Here is a 24,606-nt window from a genome sequence, read left to right on the forward strand (position 1 = left end):
GTAATCAATTTTAGAATAAGGCTGTAACGTAACAAAATGTGGAAAAAGTCAAGGGTCTGAATAGTTTCTGAATGTATTGTAACTGTATATAATACAATTTAGGTGAGGGCGTTGGAAATTATTTTGTCGGTTAATCTGCTTCTGTTCTGTGAGTGGCACTGTTTGCTCTTTTTGAAGGGTGTGTCCCAGGTCTCTCGGGGACCCTGGGATCTGGGGGCATGGGGGTGGTCAGCCGGTCTCCGGGACGACAACCCAACTTGGGATGGGGGGAGGTTTTAGCAGGTGGAATAGTGGAGAACAATTGAAGGTTTACTTAGTAGCAATGCAAATATCATGGTACAGCTATATGGCCACTCAACCATCATGGTACTTTTTAATGGTAAGTTACAAACATATATTATGATAAATATTATTGAAACTTTTATTTTGTTAAGTTAAATGGTGAAATAAGTATAGCCAGTTATTATTGTAATGGCTTAGCAGATTGTATTTACCTGGCTAAAAGAGAAGTAATATAATATCTATTATTTACAGGAAACTCATTCAGCAATTTTAGATGAAGTTGTGTGGAGAAAGGACTGGGGAGTGCGAAATACTTCTCCCTTCAGCAACTCAAAAGGGGTGGTGATCTTAATTTTGATCCGAATATGCAAATTGTCCATACAGATCCGCAAGGTAGATGGATGATTTTAAATATGTTACTGGACCATAAACAGATTTGTCTCATTAATCTATACAGTCCAAATAATGATGATCCACACTTCTTTGAAAATATATATATGTAACGGCAGATTTCCTCCTCTTCATCTGAACACCAAAACGCAGCGTGGTAAGTGTCCATATCGTTTATTATAAAACATCAACTGAACACTAAGAACTACAAAGCAATACATGTGAACATGAACGAAAACCAAACCAAAACAGTCCTGTGTGGTGACAAACAGACACAGAAACAAACACCCACAAACCAACAGTGAAACCCAGGCTACCTAAGTATGATTCTCAATCAGAGACAACTAATGACACCTGCCTCTGATTGAGAACCATACTAGGCCAAAACAGAAACCAAACATAGAAACACAAAACATAGACTGCCCACCCCAACTCACGCCCTGACCATACTAAATAAAGACAAAACAAAGGAAATAAAGGTCAGAACGTGACAATATATCATAATTTATAAAACCTACAAGTAATACAATACTATGATGGAGGGAGACTATAATACAGTTTTAAATATCTCAATGGGCTGTAAAGGAAATCACACTACAAACTATCACCCTCATGCACTTTAGGAAAATCACAAATATCATGGATACATTGAAACTAGTGGATATATGAAGGCTTAAATACCCTGACCCAGTGAGATATACGTGGCAGAGACTCAATCAAGCTAGTCGTCTTGACTACCTTCTTATGTAATTCTCGCTGGCACCAAAAGTTAAAAAATGGTTGCTAGGGGACAAAATGTGGTTGGACCGTCAAATAATTGGCATGTCCATTACTCTTACAGAATTTCCACGCATGTGAGGATATTGCACATTTTATCAAAGCCTATTGAATGATAACTTGTTTTTTTAACTAGGGCAGAAGAATTTATAACAGACTTTTTCCGACATGACATAGGTAAAGCAGATCCGCTTATTGTATGGGATACTTTTAAATGTGCCTTTAGAGGCCATGCAATTCAGTACTCATCTCTAAAACAACAGCAATTTAGGTCAAAAGAGTTCATATTAACAAAGGAAATAGAAGGACTAACAATACAGACGAATAGCAATAAAACGTTAAAGGAAAAACAAAAAGAAAAGGAGGAAATTATTCAAGAAAGAGCAAATGTAATTTATTCGAAAAATTATGCAAAATGTATGGAATATGGAGAAAAATGCACCAAATTATTTTTGAATCTTAAACATAGAAATGCTACCAAAAATGATTTACTGCAACTTGATTTACTGAAAGCGGAGTACTTTAAGCATATGTTTTCCATTCAGTCTCCTCCATCTCCATGGATTTTTTTTCTATTAACAAGATAAAATGAACAGCCTTACAGAAAGACTAATGTGAAGGTCAAATTACAGAGGAGAATCTTCTTGATGCAATTAAGTCTGTGAAAACTCCAGGGCTGGATGGCATACCAGTTGAGGTATACCAAACATTTTTTGATGTACTCAGAGGACCGTTATTAGCATGTTTTAACCACTCACATAACAAATGCTAAATGATCAGATACTCAACAAAAGGTACTGAATTCATTATTACTGAAACAAGACCCAAGTGGTAAATATAAAGATCCAGTCCATGAAAAAAAATTGGAGGCAAAATTCAAGGCGCATAGAATTAAAAAGTTATTGTTGGATATTATTCATCCTAATCAAGCAGGTTTTTTACATGGATGATACATTGGAGATTATATAAGACAAGTACGGGACACAATAGAAAACCAGGCCTGGTTTTCATAGCTGACTTTGAAAAGGCTTTTGATGAAGTACGACTGGAATTTCTACATAACATTTTGGAGAATCTCTTGTAATCTCAATGGGTTAAAGTTATGTAATAGTAACCCTATGCCTAAAATAGTAAATAATGGCTACTTCTTCGATAGTATAAAACTGTCAAGAGGAGTAAAACAAGGTTGCCCATTATCCGCATATCTATTTATGATGGCCATTGAAATGTTAGCTATTAAAAATCAGATCCAACAGTAATATCAAGGGGCTAGAAATCCAGGCCTAAAAAACATAGTGTCATTGTACGCCGATGAGTCATGTTTTCTTTTAAATCCACAATTTGGATCCCAGCACAGCCTCATCAAAGATCTAGATACTTGTTCTAACCTCTCTGAATTACAACCAAATTCTGATAAGTGTACTATATTAAGTAGTATGTAAACAAAGCCAACATTTGATAGAAGATTTCCTTTTCCCATCCACTTAATTTGACATCAGAGGCAACCTTCATAGGTATGATTCATCTGAATTATTATCTTTTTGTATTTTCTGCATGTCCCTGACCTTTTGGCCAGCACACACACACACGCGCGCACGCACACGCGCACACACACACACGCGCGCGCACGCACACACACACACACACACACATGTTAATTTGCTTTCCTTCTGTCCTTGGTGAATAATACATTAATGATGCTAGATTAATACCATATATACACACAGCCCTTGGATGTCTGAAACCTTGACCCAGTTTGGTATTATTTCTGTTTTTCCCATTTTATGATGAGGTATATCCCTGTGTGTTCCTCATCTAGCACTAGGAGTTGTCCTCCTTTATTCTAATTGGCCTATAGGACCCCAGGTCATATGTTGTAAACTGGGCTTGACCCCCAAAAATCTGACAAAAACATGTTTGCTCACCGTGAGTGTGGAGGTCGTGACTGTCTACTTTGTAAGAATGCTCCTGTGGTGGAATTAGTACCGTCATCCCATGCCTCAACTGTCTTTGCTCTGGGAAAATTGGTAAGGACATAGAATACCACACAATACCGCTGCTCTGAAAATCAATTTTTTTATTGTCTGTGTGAATTTTATAGAGACAGGCAGTCTGTCTCCATAGAGACAGAAATAGATTATGAGCTGTGAAAGTTTGTCAAACTTGTCAAACTTGAGTTAACTTCGACCAACAGTTCAATGAAATCGCAACCCAATTAAATATCTGTTTGCATATAGTGTATGTTATGTTTAGTGATTGTTAACACATTCATACCATGTCTGGTGATAATTATCTGCTCATTATTTGAGTTGACAATGAACATATGCTCAATGAGCAGACAGTGAACATAAGGACTATGAGCAGACAGTGAACATATGGACTATGAGAAGACAGGGAACATATGGACTATGAGCAGACAGTGAACATATGGACTATGAGTAGACAGTGAACATATGGACTATGAGCAGACAGTGAACATATAGACTATTAGCATATGGACTATGAGCATATGGACTATGAGCAGACAGTGAACAACATATGGACTATGAGCAGACAGTGAACATATAGACTATGAGCAGACAGTGGACATATGGTCTATGAGCATATGGACTATGAGCAGACAGTAAACATATGGACTATGAGCAGACAGTGAACATATAGACTATGAGCAAACAGTAAACATATGGACTATGAGCAGACAGTAAACATATGGACTATGAGCAGACAGTGAACATATAGACTATGAGCAGACAGTGAACATATGGTCTATGAGCATATGGACTATGAGCAGACAGTAAACATATGGACTATGAGCAGACAGTGAACATATGGACTATGAGCATATGGACTATGAGCAGACAGTGAACATATGGACTATGAGCAGACAGTAAAGATATGGACTATGAGCAGACAATGAACAACATATAGACTATGAGCAGACAGTGAACAACATATGGACGCTTTAGCAGACATCTCACAGTATTTACTATCGTAGCTTATTGTGGCCAGTGTGTGTGTCAGTGAAACTCCCAGCTCTTTAAAATGCTGTTTGCTGATGTCCTCTCTGTCCTCCCTCCTATTCCCAGGGTGCTGCAGGGGGAGTGGCGGCGACTGAAGTGGAGGCATGAGGAGGCGGCGGCAGCACCCCAGCTGACGGAGGGGGGTGAGGGGTGTCCGGGATCGCCCACGGGGGGCCAGCAGGACGAGGAGCTCCTGGCTGAGGCGAGGGTCCTTCGGCAGCACAAGACTCGCCTAGAGACACGAATGCAGATCCTGGAGGACCACAACAAACAGTTGGAGTCCCAGCTGCAGAGGCTACGAGAGTTATTGCTGCAGGTAGGGAGGGAGGAAGGAGAAAAAAGTGGTAAGAAAGATGAAGGAAAGAAAGAAAAGATGAGTTGGAAAAGAGGGGAGGGAGAGGTGGGGTAGAGAACATCTCTAGTAAATAGAAAAAGACTAATGACAAACTGCAGGTATAGAGACAGGAAGGGGGATAGATACCACGAGAGACAGAGGGAAATACCTACGGTAAGGAGAGAAAGAGAGAGGGGGATAGACTCAAGAGGGATTAAGAAGCAGAATGATATGGGACTGACACTAAACAGAAGAGAGAAAGGGGAATAGCAAAGATAGTGACTGGATTGAGAGAAAATATGACACCGCTGTTGAGGAATATGAATGTGCAAATGAGGAATAGAGAGAGGGAGAGGAAGAGGGAGAGGAAGAAATGAAAGCTAATTTGTACTGCTGCACTAGGGGAGAGAGAGAAAGAGAGAGTGACAGAAAGACATTTCCTCATGTGAAAAGACTTTGCAAATTGGGAATAGAGAGGAGATTGAAAGAGAGACTGATTTAGTGGAAAGAGGGGAATGGGAAGAGAGGGACAGAATACCAAACATTCTAAAACATATATCGATTTTAACTTCCTGTACACTTCTATGAACCTCCCAACCATATAATGCATTATCTTCCTAAGAAATAATCCTGCACATACGCTCTTTATATGAGTGTGTTTATCGTTCCAACATGAAGTGATGGAACAGGGAAAGTGGTGGAGTGGGGGTGGGTAGTCGACTCGGTGTCAACCGTCAACCTCTGTTTTCATCTCTGTAGAAAGTAGATCTTCGTTTGTTCATCATGGAACTAGGTCTGAATCCCCAGCCAACGATGCCTTCAGTTTCACTGGAACACTTTGACTTATTTAGTGCATCTACACTACATGTTTACTGTATCCTTCAACCCCAACACGCTCCAAGAAACGTTTGTGCTTTTCTGAAGTAGCTGTCAAAAGGAGAATTCTGTTGGGATTGATGACACTATTTATTTTCCAACAGCCCAAAGATGACTCGGAGGCCAACGGTTCGGAACCTTCATCCCTGTCATCTCCGGTGTCAGGGGGAGGCCGTCAGGGGGACGGACCCAGTAGAGAGACCACAGACACAGAGGCCGCGGGTGAGCTACTAAGACAAACATTCCCAAATAGTAGGTCAGGTCTCACTGGTGGGGTGCAAGTTCCAAGAAATACCTCCTGGAATAATGACTGGAAAAAAAACATTGTTTTGCTCATTCTGTGGGCCACAACAACATTAGTTCAGACAGAATGGAATGATCGAGTGTTCCGTTGTCGCTCATCTCTCTCTGTGTGATGCTGTGTGTGCCAGGAGATGGAGATGAGGATCATGAACAGGACACTGTGCAGCAGCTGCAGGAGGTCATAGAGCAGCTGAGAAACGTCTTCCCTTCAGAACCTGGTGAGCCGCGGACCCTACAGACCTGAGACAGAGAACCAGAACCACGAACCTGATGAAGACACACATAGATTTTTCCTGAGGGGGTCTCAGGGTTATCGTAATTCTGAATGATGTACTGTATACATGCCCCAGTTGGTAGAGCATGGCACTTGCAATGCCAGGGTGGTAGGTTTGATTCCCATTGGGGACCAGTATGAAAAAAGCATGAAAATGCATTAACTCACTACAGTAAGTTGATCTGGATAAGAGCATCTGCCAAATGGCTCAAATGTTGTTATTTTTTTTTAAGTAAAATGAGACTGATACAAGTTTGAAATGAACTTTGAAGACAGTGATACAGAATCACCTTGAACAGAGGCGGAAACAAGATAAGGAATGCCTGAGGAGTGTCTAGAAAGATAAGCTACACAAGTTCTTATCTCAGTGGGGAACTACAGTATAGGTGCCTGATTCATTGCCTTTAATATCTATTGGGCCTCAAGGCTACCAGAGTTAAGGTCAATCCAGTGTTTCTACAGCCAAACCCTCATCTGTTAGTACAAATGTGGCTATTCTGCATGTGTTCTAAAACACATCCTCTTCACTCTTAATGGACACTTTCTTTTCCTCTCTCCTCTTCCAGGAGCAACGTCACTCATCTAACCTAGGGCGGGGCCTGGAGTGCAGAGTGATGCCTGATGGGATGCCTGATGGCCCGTGCCCCATATAGCTGCCGTCAGAGAGCTGACCCCTCTCCCTCACCCCTGTGGGAGCCAAAGGCTAACGGCTAATGCCAACGTCCAGGACCAGCCGCGCACTATGCTAACAAGCTAAGGCTAATGGATAATGTTAGCGGTGCAGCCAGACACTGTGTTAACCAGCTAAGGAAGCTAACGGCTAATGTTAGCAGCCCAGCCAGGCAGAAACTGTGTTAGCTATGGCTAACGCTAGCAGCCCAGCCAAGACACTGTGCTAACCAGCGTCTGTGTAGTTGCCCGGAGGTGTGAAGCCTTATATCTGTACAGCACAAGGACATTCCACGAAAATGACTTTGACACAATGCAAAAACGGTTGGGGATTTTCCCCATGTTTTGTTCTGTCCGAGTGCCAGTAACTGTGTGCTCCTCTCAGTATGTATGTGTGTTTTCCTTATTCCCCCCAATGCGTTTCAAACTTCTCTTTTTTATGGGGCGTTCATGTGCATCACTGTTGATTTGGGCCAGGTTGGCTGCATTTCATGCGGCTGTGATTGGGTGGCTGTGGCAGCCGTACCCCGAGCAGAACAGAGCAGATTGCCGGGTAGCCAGCGGGACCCACAACAAGCTTATTGACACTGTGGGACTGACACATCATCAGTAAAACCCAATGATTTATTTAAGACAGCCAAAGTGCCCCCCAGGCCAGGCAGCCATGCTTCTGTGCACTGTGAGTTTCACTGCTTCCATCACATGCAGCACACAGACACACGTACGCATTGTTTCAGATGAACGCTCATTCTGTACTAACACACATTCATATCACACAGGAATACAAAAGACAGATACACACACACACACACACACACACACACACACACACACACACACACAGCCACACAAACGCTTACACCCACGAGCAGTGGAGCGAGATTGGCTGTGAATATGCCTCGTAGTGTTCAGAAAGAAGGTCTCGAGTCGAGGCTAATTTGTATCATGGCTAAGTGTGTTTATCTGAGAAAGCGTCTAGCATTAAATGCCGGGCCCTCCACTGTGGACTCTGGCTCCTCTCTCCCACTGTGCACAGATGGGGAGGCAGGGTGCCCAAGCCCCACCCCCCACATTAACCCAGCGGCCCAATTCCAAATCAACTCTTAGCCCTTTCTACATGGCACATCATCTGAAATGATCAGATAAGCAATATGCTAATAACTTAATTCCCTCTGCTGGGTGGAAGGCTCACCATATTTCTTCTATAAACATTTCAGGAGTACACAAATGCCTAGGATAGTAGGAGCTAGAGTCTGATATGGGGTTGGGCTACCATCACACCAGGATCATGTGACAATCCAGGCAGAGGACAGTCTATTTGCCTTAAACCCAAACAGAGCCCGTCACGGTCTAATACGTGTGTTTTCATGCTGCTACCTGAAACATTATTGAGCAGAGCCCTGGCTCCCACTTTCCAGCTCTTCTTTTCTCTTTTTATGCTTGTGGCCAGATGTTAAAGTACTGGCTCAGTGTGTTCACTCAGCGTTTTCACAATCAGAGGACAAGATTGGATCAGTGGGGTGTTGTGGGTGGATGTGGATTTCATACAAGGTGAGATTCAGTTTAGGGGTCTGGGGCCATTTTGCATTGTATTTGTGGATTTAGAGAGGCTTTAAGAGTATGGAAAGGGAAGACGGTGGGAATTCACAGCGCTAGAGCGGCCTAGCTGGGGTCAAATAGGGTTTTCTGGAGGTGTGGAGGGAGGACGGATGGAAGGTGGAAGGGAGGCTCGGAGGGGGGTGGAGATCTGAGAGACAAGAGGAAGAAATGGTCCGTTCATCACTCCTGGGCTGAGCTGAAAGGAGCGATCCACTATGATGTGCTTGCCACAGCAAATCTCCAGAAAGAGACAGACAGGAGGTGAGTTATTTCCTGGGAAAGAGGAACGATGCTCTGGGTTTATTATGTAGCATACCACTTCCATAACCATAAAGTTATTACACCCACATTCGCAGGGAGACATGATGCGAATGGTTTTGAATAATCCAGAGAACGTTCTGACCTTATTGGCCAAGAACAAGATGTGTTTGAATCCCATCTCGGGATTCGTTAGGCTTTATCCCCTCCAGGCGCCAACGTTCACATTTGACATCGTTGAGCGCCGCTGTGCCTGTCTTGTTTGTTTTGATGCCGTTGCTAGGGAACTGTCCCCCAAGGACACGGCGCTGCAGGTCGTGAGTCGGCAAGGTGGGGCGCCGTCCATAATGGAAATGCTAATAACCATATGGGGAAGAGAGAGTGCCTCGTTTCCATACCTCCCCCTGTCCTCCCCCACCTTAATGAGGCCTGCCACTGTTTAGTGTTTAGCTGGCATACAGTAGATAGTCGTTATCATCTGTTCTACCTTTTTCAAGCGCCGACTTCCTTTCTTACTTAACATGTCAGGATCCAGGAACAAAGAAGCGCTCGAGTGGGAGAAAAAAACACACAAAGAAATGTTAACTCTTTGGAAACTCTTTAATGTTATACATCTCATTACACCTTGATGAGCCACCCTGAACATAGAGTACTTGAGGCTATGACTATATGCAGCAGCGGCCACATCACATCTCTCTCTGTGTGTGAAATAATGCATCTATTGAACTATAGCTGGGGATAGAGGTTTGGCCTAGAAACCAAAAGGAACTACCCATAGGTCCTGTAGACCTATAGAAATGTTTTGTGTATTTTGGACGATAGTGAGGTATGAGAGGCAAGGTGGAATGAATGATTACACCACTGTGGCAGGCAGTTCGTCAGACAGAACTACAGTTGAAGTCGGCAGTGAACCTACACTTAGTTTGGAGTCATTAGAACTCGTTTTTCAACCACTCCACAAATTTCTTGTTAACAAACTATAGTTTTGGCAAGTCGGTTAGGTAATTTTTCCAAATGTTGTTTACAGACAGATTATTTCACTGTATCACAATTCCAGTCAGTCAGAAGTTTACATAGACTAAGTTGACTGTGCCTTTAACCAGCTTGGAAAATTCCAGAAAATAATGTCATGTCCTAAGAAGCTTCTGATTGGCTAATTGACATCATTTGAGTCAATTGGAGGTGTACCTGTGGATATATTTCAAGGCCTACCTTCAAACTCAGTGCCTCTTGGCTTGACATCGTGGGATAATCAAAAGAACTCAGTCTGGTGCGAAAAGTGTAAATCAATCCCAGAACAACAGCAAAGTACCTTGTGAAGATGCTGGAGGAAACAGGTACAAAAGTATCTATATCCACAGTCAAACACCAAGAACACCATACCAACTGTGAAGCATGGGGTGGCAACATGTTGTGGGGGTGCTTTGCTGCAGGAAGGACTGGTGCACTTTACAAAATAGATGGCATCATGAGGTAGGGAAATTATGTGGATATATTGAAGCAACATCTCAAGACATCAGTCAGGAAGTTAAAGCTTGGTCGCAAATGGGTCTTCCAAATGGATAATGACCCCAAGCATACTTCCAAAGTTGTGGCAAAATGGCTTAAGGACAACAAAGTCAAGGTATTGGAGTGGCCATCACAAAGCCCTGACCTCAATCCTATAGAAAATGTGTGGGCAGAACTGAAAAGCATGTGAGAGCAAGGAGGCCTACAAACCTGACTCAGTTACACCAGTTCTGTCAGGAGGAATGGGCCAACATTCACCCAACTTATTGTGGGAAGCTACCTGAAACATTTGACCCAAGTTACAACATTTAAAGGCAATGCTACCAAATACTAATTGAGTGTATGTAAACTTCTGACCCACTGGGACTGTGATGAAATAAATACAAGTTGAAATAAATCACTCACTCTACTAGTATTCTGACATTTCACATTCTTAAAATAAAGTGGTGATCCTAACTGACCTAAGACAGGGAATTTTTACTATGATTAAATGTCAGGAATTGTGAAAAACTGAGTTTAAATCCATTTGGCTCAGGTGTATTTAAACTCCCGACTTCAACTGTATATACAGTGGCAGGGAAAAGTATGAATAGGTCATCGAATTTGATCTGATCTGATCTTCATCTAAGTCGCAACAATAGACAAGCGTTTTATTTTATTTAACTAATCAGTTAAGAACAAATTCTTATTTTACAATGACGCCCTAGGTACAGTGGGTTAACTGCCTTGTTCAGGGGCAGAACGACAGATTTTTACCTTGTCAGCTCAGGGATTCGATCTAGCAACCTTTCAGTTACTGGCCCTACGCTCTAACGACTAGGCTACCTGCCGCCCCAGGTAATCTAGTTCTTCTTAACCTCACTGAGATTGAAGAATCCTAGAGTGTCAGCTAAAGACTTACAGAAATCTCTGGAACATGCTAACATCTCTGTTGTCGAGTCTATGATACGTAAAGCACTAAACAAGAATGGTGTTCATGGAAGGACACCAAGGAAGAAGCCACTGCTGTTAAAAAAACCATTGCTGCACGTCTGAAGTTTGCAAAAGTGCACCTGGATGTTCCACAGCGCTACTGGCAAAATATTCTGTGGACAGATGAAACTACAGTTGAGTTGTTTGGAATGGACACACAACACTATATGTGGAGATAAAAAGGCACAGCACACCAACATCAAAACCTCATCCCCACTGAAGAGTATGTTGGAGGGAGCATCATGGTGTGGGGCTGCTTTGATGCCTCAGGACCTTGACAGCTTCCTGTCAGACAGAAAAATGAATTCCAACGTTTATCAAGACAATTTGCAGGGGAATGTTAGGCTATCTGTCCGCCGATTTAAGGTCAATAGAAGTTGGGTGATGCAACGGGACAACGACCCAAAACACAGAAGTAAACCAACAGAAAAGCTTCAACAGAAGAAAATACGCCTTCTGGAGTGGCCCAGTTCGAGTCCTGACCTCAACCCGATTGAGACGCTGTGGCATGACCTCAAGAGAGCAGTTCACACCAAACATCACGAGAATATTGCTGAACCTTTGCAGTTTTGTAAAGAGGAATGGTCCAAAATTCCTCCTGACTGTTGTGCAGGTCTAATCCACAACTATAGAAAACGTTTGGTTGAGTTATTGCTTCCAAAGGAGGGTCAACCAGTTATTAAAGCGAAGGATTCACATATGTTTTCCACCCTGCACTGTGAATGTTTACACAGTGTGTTCAGTGTTCAGTTGTCTATTGTTGTGACCTAGATGAAGATCAGATCAAATTTTGTGACCAATTTATGCAGAAATCCAGGTATTTCCAAAAGGGTTCACATACTTTTTCTTGCCACTGTATATTCATATGGTCTGTTTGTAATGCAGCAGAGCTGTAGCTCTTCACTGTGCCCCTCTTACTCAAACTCCCAGAAGCCACTACTGTCTTTGTAGTGGCCCCCTGAAGACTAACCCACCAAAAGCTTTTTTCTCTGAGGGAGTATTAACAATGAATTATACTGCCCACAACACGTCTCTATGTAGTCATGTGATTTTCCATCTGAGGCATCTAATGTTCTAAAATAAAGAGAACCAGTAACTCCCCGTAGAGCGACCGCACGCTGGGGAACTAGTCCCACCATCTTCAGTTGGATTGAAGAGAAGCGCTCTTCTCTGGAGATAGAGCGAGGCAGAGAGAGTTTAGAGAACATGGCCAACGGGTAGTGCTCCCTGCTATATATGGTGGGGTCAACCCGTTAACGAGCACGCTCATTTATCCCAACATGTAAGCTGCGAGACCTTCCATGTTTGAGTTCTGTGCACTCTGGCATCGTTTTAGAGACACAGCGCGGGTTGTTTGGCGCTCTGTAACACGGCAGGGCCATGAATCACCTGAACTCTTACGGGAATCAGAGCTATGACAACATACACTAGCCTATGCTACGACACAGGCAGATGCCTTGCTGCCGAAAAAAGAAAAAAAACCACTCTCATCATCTCTATTTTAATGTCGATCTGAAGTCAATTTTTTTTAATTAACATTACCACGCCTCATTACGTGATGATTTGTTTGACTAATGTGTCAATGCCATTTATTTCATTGATTATGTACTGTACTAACATTCCTCCCTATTGCTGTCCTCCCGGTCGGTTTTTAATCTGTACAAAACGTTTGTGAAAGAAATGCCTTTTTAATAACAAGTGTGTTACTGGCTGCTTTCTACTCTTTGTGTACAAAAGGATAAATAAAATTTGTATTTGCTAAACAGAACGTCTGCTTGTGTTGGGTGTATGCCTCAAGCGATGATCCTGAATTGAATTATGAGAATCATCACATGATACTTAACGATCATATCAATGCCAGAGTATCCCTCATTTCTTTTTCTTGTGTTTACGCTTGGACTTGAAAGACGGGTTTCCAGTCGAGACCCCAGATTTGGTGTGGCTCGCCCTCTCCGATGAACACAGCTGTTCGTCAGAACTCTTTCCCTCCGATTTACTCCCTTCATTCATTTTGCTTTCCCCTGCCTCTCCTTTGTTAGGTCTGCTGATCTGTGTGTCTAACCCGACTCTCTCCTCAGCTACCTCTGAAAGTACCTCTGTGGCCTGTGGGTTAGGGAGGTCAGCGGTGGCTAATGGACTCCTATTGGCCGATTCGGATTGAATGGCTTTGCTTCTTGTAGTCTCATTGGTGCCTTTGTTCCCTGCGCTTCCCTTGGTTACTTCCTGGGCGGCAGTTAAGTGACATTTTCCCTTTTTCACAGCCTTATCCTTCCCTGATCTCTCTGTGGCTACATTATCTCTGCCTTCATTGGTCTGTGCCATATCGGTCTCTTTATCTCCTGCTCTGTTAACTAACCCCGCCTGTCTACCTCTCTCTACCTCTATACTCACTCTTCTTTTCCCACTATCCTTCTCCACTCCCCCACTTCCTCCCTCTTTCTCAGCAATGGCTGCTTTCTCCGCACTCCCCTCCTCTCCTTTTCCCTCTGGTTTCTTCTCCTCTCTCACTCCATCACTACCTCCCTCTTTTACAGTCTTCCCTGGTTCCCCTTCTTTCTGAACGCTCCCCTCTACTTTTTTCTCCTCTTGAAACTTCACTGTCTTCTTTACTTTCCTGGCGTTGGTCTTGGTGCCCTCGAGGCCCCACTTTTCCTCTGTAGCTTCCCAGTAGTTCTTCTTGTCGATGATGTGCTTGTTCCGTAGGTTCTCGCCCAGCCTCTTCATCTCCTGATTGACGATGGGCTTGAACCTGGGCTCCAGACGCTCCACCTTCTGGAAGTCATTCCTGGCCTCCTCCTCGTTGCACAGAGCCGAGTGGGCTCTGGCCCGCTGGTACACTGCCTTGAAGTTATCTACAGAGAGATAAAGGGAGGGAGGGAGGGAGGGAGGTAGAGGAGGGAGAGAAACAGGGTACAGCAGAGGAATATATTTGTAGAGGGAAAGAGATGGAAAGGAGACACAGAAAGAAGTAAGGAGGGACATTGAGAGAGGAGAAGAAGCAGGGAGAACAAAAGAGAGAAATGAATTAGAGAGAGGGAGATTAGAAGAGACAGGGAGAGGGAGACAGAGACAGTAAAAGATGTGTAGTTAGACAGTGAGTGAGAGGAGACGAAAAAAGTGGGTTAGAGAGAAATGGAGAGAAGATGAAAAATACAAAGGGAGTGAGAGAAAAGAGAGAGTTAAGGAGAAGGCAATGATCAGTAGCATATCACATCTAACTCTGCGATAAATAATTCAGGTAAAAAGAAAACCACGAATTTCACTCCTGTTGTGTTAAGAGCACAGTACCAACGAAGAACCACAATAATGGAGAATGATGCAAGTGGGTTTTGAAGCTTCCAGAAAAAAGGGAGAGCGAAAGATTGAAAAATCAAGTCGGGGAGCAACACAAGGGCGAGGTCCGCATAAAGACAATATTTGTACTACAGATGTCGAGCATTCAAAACAGAGCCCAGCTAGCACATAACGTTCTGAGAACCATATGTTTCTTAGAGCTCTCCAACTGAGAGCGTGGTTTCTTTGCATACAATCTTCCCATAACTTTCTGGGATTGGTGCAGGATGGTTATTTTCTTGGTATTTCATTACTTTAAAAGCATTTATCCTAAAAGTTCAAACATGGTTACATTTCATTTCAATTTTGATAATGTTCTAGAAATATTCTCCAACTGGTTTGACATTGGGAATGTTCGCAAATTGTTCCCGAGATCATTAAGAAATAACGTTCTTCTGTGGGAATTTCAATACTTCAGCATAATGTTTCCTCAGGGTTCTATTTAAAGTCATGTTCTCAAATTGTTCCAGAATGTTAAGAAACACCATTTTTCTGTGGGACTTTCAGCATAACGTTTCTTATAGGATTCCTCTTGCTTCTATTTAAAGTCATGTTTTCATTGTTCAGAGAACGTTAAAACGTTCCATAAAGAAACAAAAGAAAATAGTTGTACGGTTCAGAAAACGCTATAAGAATGTTATTTAAAAACATACACATTCTGTTCTCAGCTTCAACAAAACTCTCCATCCTCTATCTTGTTAAGTATGTTCAGGTGTGCCCACTAGTTGGCCACACCTGATCTCAATGAGTGCTTGATTCCTTTGAGATGGGGTCTATTTGAATAGATGAAAATGAACAGCTTTGAATGCATAGTTAAAACATGGCATTTTAACGCCATCCTGGTGGCGCAGTGGACTAATTCCATGGACAGAGAGCAGAAGATTATAGGTTTGAAACTCACTGATGCCTTAATAGGAAATACATTTGTTTACATGATTAATGACTACAGAAATTAATTTCCATGTGTCCTATCTGTGCTTGGAATTCATAAAAGTTAACCCAAAATAAAATAGCATTGTTATTAAAAGTCTTATTGAATCATTCAGTGAAAATTTGAAGGAAGTTATTCAAAAACCTCCAAATAACCAATAATTTCTGTTATCAGAGCGTTAATAAAACCTCCCTGGAATACTTTCAAGGAACCAGAGAACATTATCAGAACCTCCCTGCAACCTAAAAATAAACATTCCCAGAATAGGTGAAATATTCACTTCTGATCTCAGAACGTTTCAAAAAACGTTCCGTTTTACGGGACAGGAAACGTATGGCTTCGTTCCCACAGCTTCCGAGGAATCAAATCTGCTAGCTGGGGTAAGTGTATATTTTTGATTTAAAAGTTTTTTTCTCACTGATATGAAAGATAAGTTCCGTATGTTTCGAAAACCATTTTGCATGCAATGATTATTGACGTCTCTAAACTTTTTAAAACAGAGTCTTGATTGTAGTTTAGATGGTCCCACCTGTAAACGGTGCTCTGAGAACCATTGGGATAAGGCAGAATGCCTTGGGTTCTTCGAGAGCAATGGCAGCTGCTTCTCAACCATGAGAATAAGATGTAGGGAAGAGATAGAGAATGGGGTAAAAAAAGTATAAATGGGGTGAGGGGGAAGTGAGTGAGCGGGAAAAAATGAGGAGACGAGGAGACGAGGTCCAGGGAGAAGAGAGAGGAAGACCGAGAGAGAGGTGGGGAGAGGAAAAAAACAAAGACAATGGAGGAGAAAGGCAGACAGAGAAAAAGGAAGGTAGTGTGTGTGTGTGTGAGAAAGTACCTCTGTGTTTCTTGAGCAGCTTGGTGTTGAGCACCACCACTTCCTGGTAGTCCCTGAGCTCCAGCAGACACTGGCTGAGGTTGAGAGTGATCGGCACACGCACCTTCTCCAGAGAGTCCCAGTCATCCCTCCTGTCTTTATAGCACACCTCCTGCACAGGGAGATGGAGGGAGAAAGGGGGGTGGGGATAGCCAGAGGGAGTGGAGAAAGGGACAGGAAGGGAGAGATCGGGGAAGGGAGAAGGAGAGGGGGAGAAAGAGAGCAGTAGATGGAGGGGAGAGAGAGACGAATAGAGATATATGGAGGAAAGTGGGATAGAGGGGAATGACAAAGAGTAAGAGATGCTTGGGTGAGCGCTGTCACTCTTAAGATCTCCAAGGGTCTCGCTTTGTTATTTTTAGCTCTCCTCTTCGTGTTCCTGTTCTATTCTGCCAGTGTACCTTCAATCATATAGCCTTGCTCTTCTCTCTTCAGTGGAGTGGCAACGATGCAAAATGAAGAGCCTGTGAGATTCCAAGAACCAATGGCTCTTATGTAACAGGTATCATAGAGGAGTCTTCTTGAGGCGCTTGCACACTGCTCAAACAATGACCAACAAACTCCAGCATTCCAAAGTTGGCAGTTGTATGTTCAAAAGATTATCCAACAAATGTCCTATTGCCTTCATGTATTGTCATTCTTAGCTATTTCATAACAATGTTTTACTTTCAGCCTGTCATTCCAATAAATAACTATTTTATCTCTGTATTATCAGTGTCTCTGACGTTCAACAGCTGTGACCTCTAGATTAATTGGTTGTTTCACACTGAATGAAGACATAACACCGAATGAACACACCCATGAATGAATGAACATTCCACTATTGGAATGAACACACTATTGAAAGAAAACACCATTGAATGAACTGACAATTAATGGACACTAACCTTGTTTTGAATGAAGTCCACGTACTCCAGAGCCTCCTTGAACTTTGTTGTGGCCTCGCTGTGTTTCTGTTCTGTAAGCAGGAAGTTACCCTCCTTTTCCAGGAACATGATGTGTCGTAACTTCTGCTGCCAGTCCATCCCCTCTATCACAGACAGAGCACTCTGATTGGTCTCTGGCTGGGTTTCCGGGGTGCTCTCTGTCCTCTTATTGGCTGTTTCATCCTTCATTGTAGCCTGATTGGCAGTTCTATCCTTCACTTTAGCCTTATCCTTCACTGTAGCAGTAATGGTTGTTCCATCCTTCTCTATAGCCTTTTTCCACCCTGTCTCATTCTGCTTGTCATCCTTGACATCTTTCACTTCCTCTTTGGAAGAGGCTGAGTTATCTTTGCTTTTCTCCTTATCTTTCACCTTGGTCACTGTGCTCTCACCATCCTTCCCTTTCTTGCCCTCTTCATCTTCCTTCTCATCTTCCTCTTTCTTCCCCTCTTTCTCCTCTTGCTCCAGGCAGTTCCAGTATTTCTCCTTCTCCTCCCAGTATTTCTCCTTCAGTCTATCAGCGAGGAACCTCAGCTCTTTGTGCACCAGAGGGGCCAGAGTGATGTCCAGGTTGGCCACCATGTTGAAGTCTCTCTTGGCTTCCTTCTCGTTCCACACTGCAGCATGTGCCTTGGCCCTCTTGTAGTACGCCTTGACACAGTCTGTAGGAGAGAGGGAGGGAGGTGGAAAGGATGGAGAAACAGAGACACAGCGAGAGCGAGAGAGCGATATTCATCAATATTCACTACCAACTTTGAAAGTAAGGCTTCATTAGACTGGATGCACTAGTGTAGTGACACTAACCAACACACAGCAGCTAAGATTTACATTTTTACTCATCTAGGGCTGTGCATGCTTGAAAATGACATCTCCAATCACTGTATTTTCTTATCAGCGGAGAACACGGCATAGAGAGAAAAGATACCCGTTTAGGGTGAGTGAGTGAGTGAGTGAGTGAGTGAGTGTGTAAGAGAAATTATATTTCAATAAAAAACGAGAGGCCCCCTGACTCAGGCCCCCTGTCTCAGAACATGCACACCACCTAATCCTGTTTCTCTGAGGAGCGGAGATGAGTGGGCTGCAGTGACTGGTTTAGATCTCCATTGATGGCTTTCCTCTACTCCTCTCATTTCCTCTCCATTTCATCCCCACTCCCCTCAATCTTTCATTCTGCCAACATTTAAATTGATTTCTTCATAGCCTCTGGGAATAACCGAGCCGGTGCGCCATGGAGAACCTTCACCGACTCAGAGTCCCTCTCAGAAAGAAGATGTCTCCCAGATGGAAGGAAGGAGGGATGTAGGAGATGCTAATGAAAGGTTGAATGCCAGGTTGGAAGTGATAGAGACGGAAAGATAACAATGACAAGAGTAAAGAGGCTCGGGAGAGAGTGAGAAGGGGAAAAGGAGGGGAGAAGAGTGTGTAGAATAGTAGAGGGTGAACGAGGGGTGCCGCTGTCTAAGGCACTGCTTCTCAGTGCAAGAGGCGTCACTGCAGTCCCTGGTTCGAATCCAGGCTGCATCACATCCGGCCATAATTGGGAGCACCATAGGGCGGCGCACAATTGGCTCAGCATCATCCGGGTTTGGGCGGGGTAGGCCGTCATTGTAAATAAGAATGTGTTCTTAACGGACTTGCCTAGTTAAATTAAGGTTAAATAAAATAAATAAAAATAGAGGAGAAGAGAAGGATGGACAGGAGAGCAGAGGAAAGGACAGAGAGGAGATGCTTTCATCGAATGAGATGAGAGGAAGGCATGAGGCAGCCATCGCTATAAGTTGAAGCAGAGGAACAGAACAGAGAGTGAAGACAAAAACAGCCTATGGACAGTGCCTCAGGGTTCAGTCATAGGGCACTGAGCTACGTACATGTCAGAATGTGGAGACACATAGAAGGCAGCACAGCGCTAATCCCTGAATCAAGCAGAAATGTCTTTCAACTGCAGTGCACACCAAATCAGACTTCAAGTCAGGAAGTGAAGGTGTCAGTAATGTTGCTGAAGAAACAGCTGGCTTGTACACGCAAAAAGGGCTATACAAAGGCAGTAAATGTAAAAAGACAGACAAGTATTATTCTACATTGTTTGGGACAATCATCACTGTTGTCCATCATGCTCCAACTCCAACTAATGACTCCCATTAAAAAAAAGATTTGCTCAATACGACATTTTCGGATACAAAACCCGGGATTGCATGACTGTTTGTTTGTATTTGTGCCTGCATGTGTGTGTATATCTTTATGTGTGTGTGTTACCTTTGTGTTTGTGTATCAGGTCACTGGTATGCTCCAGAACCTCATAGTACTCCTCCAGCTCCAACATGCACTGACAGTAGTTCAACACTAGGGGGGTGATGAGCCTGTCCACGGCTATGTAGTCCTCATCACCTGGCATCTCCTACAGGTGGGAAATTAGTGTCTGTGACCAGCTTCTTTATCATGTTGACATTATCCCTCCCTCCCTCCTCATGTTGTATGTCATGGATGCTCTCCCTCCTTCTCTCTTCATTTCCTTCCCATCACATCCCCCCTCGCTCCCTACACTTATCTTTTCCAATCCCTCCCTCCATGCCCCTTTCTTTCACTCGTCATAACCTTCTCTCCTGTTATTTTCTCTCTAACCCTCCCTCCCTCCCTCTCTAACCCTCCCTCCCTCCCTCTCTCCCTCCCTCTCTAGCCCTCCCTCCCTCCCTCTCTCCCTCTCTCCTTCACTTCCTCCCTCCTCTCACCTTGGACAGTACAATCCGGAGTAGCACCACAGCTTCCTGGTACTTCTTGGCAGCCTCTCTGAAGTGCCCCTGTCTGACCAGCGCATTGCCCTGCAGGTGGAGCGAGGGCACTTCCTTCATCTTCTCATCCTTGTCCATTATCCACGACTCCCGCTTGTACGAGAAGGGGTCTCCCACCTGGGGAGATCAGGGGCGACAGGCAGAACAAATGTAAAAAGTCATCCAGGATCTGGTTCATTTAGACACACGGTTCCAAAATCTTCTGCAATGGAAATTGTTAGTCCCTCCCTGTTTTCTTCTGTTTGGTGCCAACTGAACACAACCCACCTCCACTTGGCTGAGGTTCGAATGTGTTGCCTTTGACTCCGCTAGTCCCCCTGGTGGTTAGCGGCTGGTTACATAAACCGTTTCGTTTGTGAATCGAGTGGTTGATGTAGGATGAGCTGTTGTTCGTTGGAGACAGAGAAGGCTCTGTTTGGAGTCGGTTTGTAATGTAACGGGCGGAAATGATTGTCTGGAGGTTTGTTTGTGGGCACCGAGATGTGTTTGTTTGGACAGATGTGTGTGAGTGAGAGGTGTGTTGCTGTTCACATTGGGAGATGTGTTCATAAACTGAGGGGTGTGTACTTCTAATGGACTAGGTGTATATTTATTTTAATTTGAATTTTACCTTTATTTAACTAGGCAAGTCAGTTAAGAACAAATTCTTATTTTCAATGACGGCCTAGGAACAGTGGGTTAACTGCCTGTTCAGGGGCAGAACGACAGATTTTACCTTACCTTTACCTTGTCAGCTTGGGGGTTTGCTGCCGCCCCCCGTATAACCACTGGTGCATGTGTATTCCCTCTGTGCCAATTTAACATGTGTGTTGTGTGTGTAGTGCATTTAACCCCTCTCCTCCTCCTGCAACTCCTCCCCAGATCTTTAATGTAAATGTCACTGTCAACTTACCAGGTCAATGACGGGTTAATAACTAAAATGATGACGATATTGTAACAGATTGTTACCTGAATGAGCTCCATGATGAAGATCAGTGCCTGAGGTGTCCTCATCAGTTCATCCAGCTCAGGCCAGCCAGTAGTGTTGTAGTGGAACATGTTCCCCATGCCACACGTGTGCCTCTGGCCCTCTAGGGGGTCCTTGCCCTGGGCAATCAGCCTCATCCCCTTGGACACGATAGGGTACAAGCCTGTGTGCTGAGATGGGAAAAAACACCATTATGACTCAAATAGAGTCAGAGGGACAAACCAACGTGGCCTCAGAGCATTTCATATTATTCTGTATGCAAATCCGAGACACTCTAGTAAGATGTGTTATACTGTATTCATACTGTATGGTATGTGTTAATTTGTGGATGTCCATCGTCCATCTTGTATGATATGTTAGGAATTGCAATTAGTACAATATGTTAGGAATTGCAATTAGTACAATATGTTACGAATTTGCAAAACAGATGATATGTCACGAATTCCAATTTGCTCTAATTATTAGAACCGGGTGTGCTAGATTAGGGTTGGAGCGAAACCTACAGGACGGCAGCTCTACGGGAACATGGTTGAGGAGCCCTGCTCTAAGGGTTAGGTTAGGGGAAGGGTTAATTAAAAGGGTTAAGGTTAGGGGAAAGGTTAATTAAAAGGGTTAGGGGAAGGGTTCGTTAAAAGGGTTAAGGTTAGGGGAAGGGTTTGTTAAAAGGGTTAAGGTTAGGGGAAGGGTTTGTTAAAAGGGTTAAGGTTAGGGGAAGGGTTTGTTTAAAGGGTTAAGGTTAGGGGAAGGGTTAATTAAAAGGGTTAAGGTTAGGGGAAAGGTTAATTAAAAGGGTTAGGGGAAGGGTTCGTTAAAAGGGTTAAGGTTAGGGGAAGGGTTTGTTAAAAGGGTTAAGGTTAGGGGAAGGGTTTGTTAAAAGGGTTAAGGTTAGGGGAAGGGTTTGTTAAAAGGGTTAAGGTTAGGGGAAGGGTTTGTTAAAAGGGTTAAGGTTAGGGGAAGGGTTTGTTAAAAGGGTTAAGGTTAGGGGAAGGGTTCGTTAAAAGGGTTAAGGTTAGGGGAAGGGTTAGCTAACATGCTAGGTAGTTTCAAAGTTGCTGAAACGCTGAAGTTGTCTGTGATGATTCAAACACACACCACGACCAACCACCCTTCTTTCATTTTTGCTTTAGGTAACCAGCTATCTTACGTAACCATACCAAACGTAACATACAGTATCATACTAATTTGAGTGTCCCGGATTTACGTTTTTTATGTTATGTCTAGTCTATGAGACTAGGCTGCACAAACACACACACAGACACACACAGAACAACTCCGTTGTGACACAAATGGAGTCCATTTGAGAAACAAACATAGAAACAAACTAAAATAGACTCAGAGGTACTTTTTCACCTCACCCCTGCTGGTTGCTGAACTAGTGGCCCAAAACTAACGAATCACAAGCACCATTTGACTTGCAAATGTTTGCTACTCTTTGCTTTTCCCAGAAGGAGAAATAGAAAAATTGTTGCAGACAAAAATATTTCTGTTTTAGTTTTTAATTGTGTACGTAGGAGGCCACCAGAGGTAGGTTCATCTTTAGAAGTATGAGGAGAGCAAAGCTTCCTCCGCCACCTCAGTGAACACTAATTACCAGACAATTTGGGGTCCCTGGATCTCCTGACTCTCGCCTCTTTTTCGCATCAGGAGGTGAAGATGTCTGTGTGTGTTTATTTGTGTGTGTGTCTAATTGGTCCCTGGACTCACAACAGCATCGCACCAGAACTCAGCCACCTCTCCGATCCTCATGGAGGTCAGCAGAGTCTCCCACACCTCCATCTTGAACATCTTCCCCACAAAGATCTCCATTGGCACTTTGGCATTGGCTTTACGACTGTCGTCAATCACCGTGCGCTCAAAGTTGTCCAACAGCGTCTGGAAGTGGAACACCAGCTTGGATGGAGATGAGGGAAGGGAAGGGAGGGATATAGAAAGAGTGGGGATTAACTGTGGTCATACGTTCCAGAGCTTTCCATTGTCAACACACACACGTACGCACTTGCACCTACACATACATAGTGTCATTTGGAGTGTGTTTGTGTGTTGGGGGGTGTCTGGACTCTGGCTGACCCCCTGCTCCACTCTGTGTGTGTTTGGGATGCTATGGCCCTAACCTTCTTTTGCGCTCGTTAACTGGAGTTATTTGTTTGAGGCTTGCGACAGAATGGGAGCAACACAGAACACAGCTGTTGAATGGGCCAGATATTCATGTCATTTTCCAGGAAAATGTTAGTCATTGTTAGACTCCAGGCCTGGGGCCTTATGGCTGGACATGATCAGGCGATGTGTGTGTGTGCGTGTGTGTGTAGTTAGACGTCATCAGCACCACAAAGCCTATGCATGAACACACTGATCCGTGACTGTTCAATCCCCACAGATGGCAATACGACGTGTAGCAATTGTGTTGACCCAATGTTAGAGGGGTGTTACACCCAGACACAGAATATTTTACTTCCTCGCCGCAATTATTCTAATCGAGGTGGGCAGAGATACTCTAAAAATGTACATCGCTCTGTAAAGTATTAATTGCTACACAACGCTAATTATACATTGCATAATTTCCTCCACACATTAAACCCTGGGCATATCTAGAGTTGAGCGGTTTCTGAAAAGGCAACCTGTTCCCTATATAGGAGACTACTTTTGAACCACAGCCCTACACAGGCCCTGGTCAAAAGACGTGCCCTATATAAGAAATAGGATGCAATCACAGAAGCACACGGCCATGTCTGTGGGCGTTACGTCTTACCTTGGTCCCCGGTGGAAAGTGGGGCATTGGGCCATTCCCGCCGGCCAGAATCTTCTTCTTGACTCCTGGGTAGTTCAGCAGGTACGTCTCCTCCATTTTAGCTCCCAAACTTCCTTTTCTCTAAACTGTGGCTAGGTAAAAAAGGTGTGGTTTAAACCCTGGGGCTACACTGCAGGGGGACGAAGCAGCAGTGTGTGAATTTAGACTCTCTCCCCTGCTCTCCCTAATTAGTCTAGTGAGGAGGGAGTGTGTTGGCGTCCTGAGGCAGCCCGGTGCAGTCCTCCTGCTCTCTGACAGATTGCTAGATTACCAGGGTTTGAAGATGGCCACTTTAATCTGGGCATGCTAATCCCCCCCCCCAAATCCTCAGAATAATCCCCTGTAAGAAGTTGAAGAGGTGGGTGACCAGAGGAACATGTGAGGGCGAGGCAGAGAGAGGTCACTGTGGAAGAAGATCTTTCTAGAATGTAGGTAGGTAATCTTCGAGGACGTGGGAGACCATTGTCTACTCAACAGGGGTTGACGACTAACTACTCTGCCTCTAATTGGTATGGTCAGACTCAGTGGTTTCCATTGCTAGGTCAAATGAGGTGAGACAGTGTTGATCTGTCACTAGGAAATGTCAAACACAAACGATTCAATGGCTTAACAAAGAGTTTATTTACAGAGATCTACCAACCTATTAAATAAAATAGGAAGAATACAAAAACAGGAAACACGACTCCTCCAACGAGTCCATGATGTCTGGAGGCAAAAGGGAAACTATATAACGGAATG

The 24,606-nt window shown here is 43.7% G+C and overlaps 2 protein-coding genes across 2 annotated transcripts in view; one reads left to right on the top strand and one right to left on the bottom strand.

Annotated features, from left to right (window-relative positions):
* drp2 (dystrophin related protein 2) overlaps positions 1–8,592 on the top strand; it is a 116,804-nt gene extending 108,212 nt beyond the window's left edge. The window contains exons 21-24 of the mRNA XM_064955840.1: positions 4,536–4,785; positions 5,784–5,901; positions 6,111–6,200; positions 6,823–8,592. Coding sequence (XP_064811912.1) covers positions 4,536–4,785; positions 5,784–5,901; positions 6,111–6,200; positions 6,823–6,842 — 478 coding nt within the window. The 3' untranslated portion in view covers positions 6,843–8,592. The remainder of the gene's footprint in view (positions 1–4,535; positions 4,786–5,783; positions 5,902–6,110; positions 6,201–6,822) is intronic.
* Positions 8,593–9,369: 777 nt separating this feature from the next.
* Positions 9,370–23,925, bottom strand: LOC135527238 (uncharacterized). The gene is made up of 8 exons (XM_064955841.1): positions 23,830–23,925; positions 22,788–22,973; positions 21,065–21,253; positions 20,057–20,233; positions 19,584–19,725; positions 17,292–17,992; positions 16,366–16,516; positions 9,370–14,115 (listed from the first exon to the last, which is right to left on the bottom strand). The coding sequence occupies exons 1-8, from the start codon at positions 23,923–23,925 to the stop codon at positions 13,133–13,135; spliced, it is 2,625 nt and encodes an 874-aa protein (XP_064811913.1). The 3' UTR covers positions 9,370–13,132.
* Positions 23,926–24,606: the final 681 nt, after the last annotated feature.

The sequence above is a fragment of the Oncorhynchus masou genome, chromosome 32, assembly GCF_036934945.1.
Source record: "Oncorhynchus masou masou isolate Uvic2021 chromosome 32, UVic_Omas_1.1, whole genome shotgun sequence".
NCBI lineage: Eukaryota > Metazoa > Chordata > Actinopteri > Salmoniformes > Salmonidae > Oncorhynchus > Oncorhynchus masou.

Excerpts from the sequence above, each read along its gene's own strand:
- LOC135527238 (XM_064955841.1), bottom strand. The coding sequence starts at position 23,925 with ATGGAGGAGACGTACCTGCTGAACTACCCAGGAGTCAAGAAGAAGATT. Across the intron at positions 19,726-20,056 it reads TCCGGATTGTACTGTCCAAG|GAGATGCCAGGTGATGAGGA; the intron begins GTGAGAGGAGGG and ends TCCCACCTGTAG. Across the intron at positions 17,993-19,583 it reads CCTGATACACAAACACAAAG|ACTGTGTCAAGGCGTACTAC; the intron begins GTAACACACACA and ends TCTCTCCTACAG.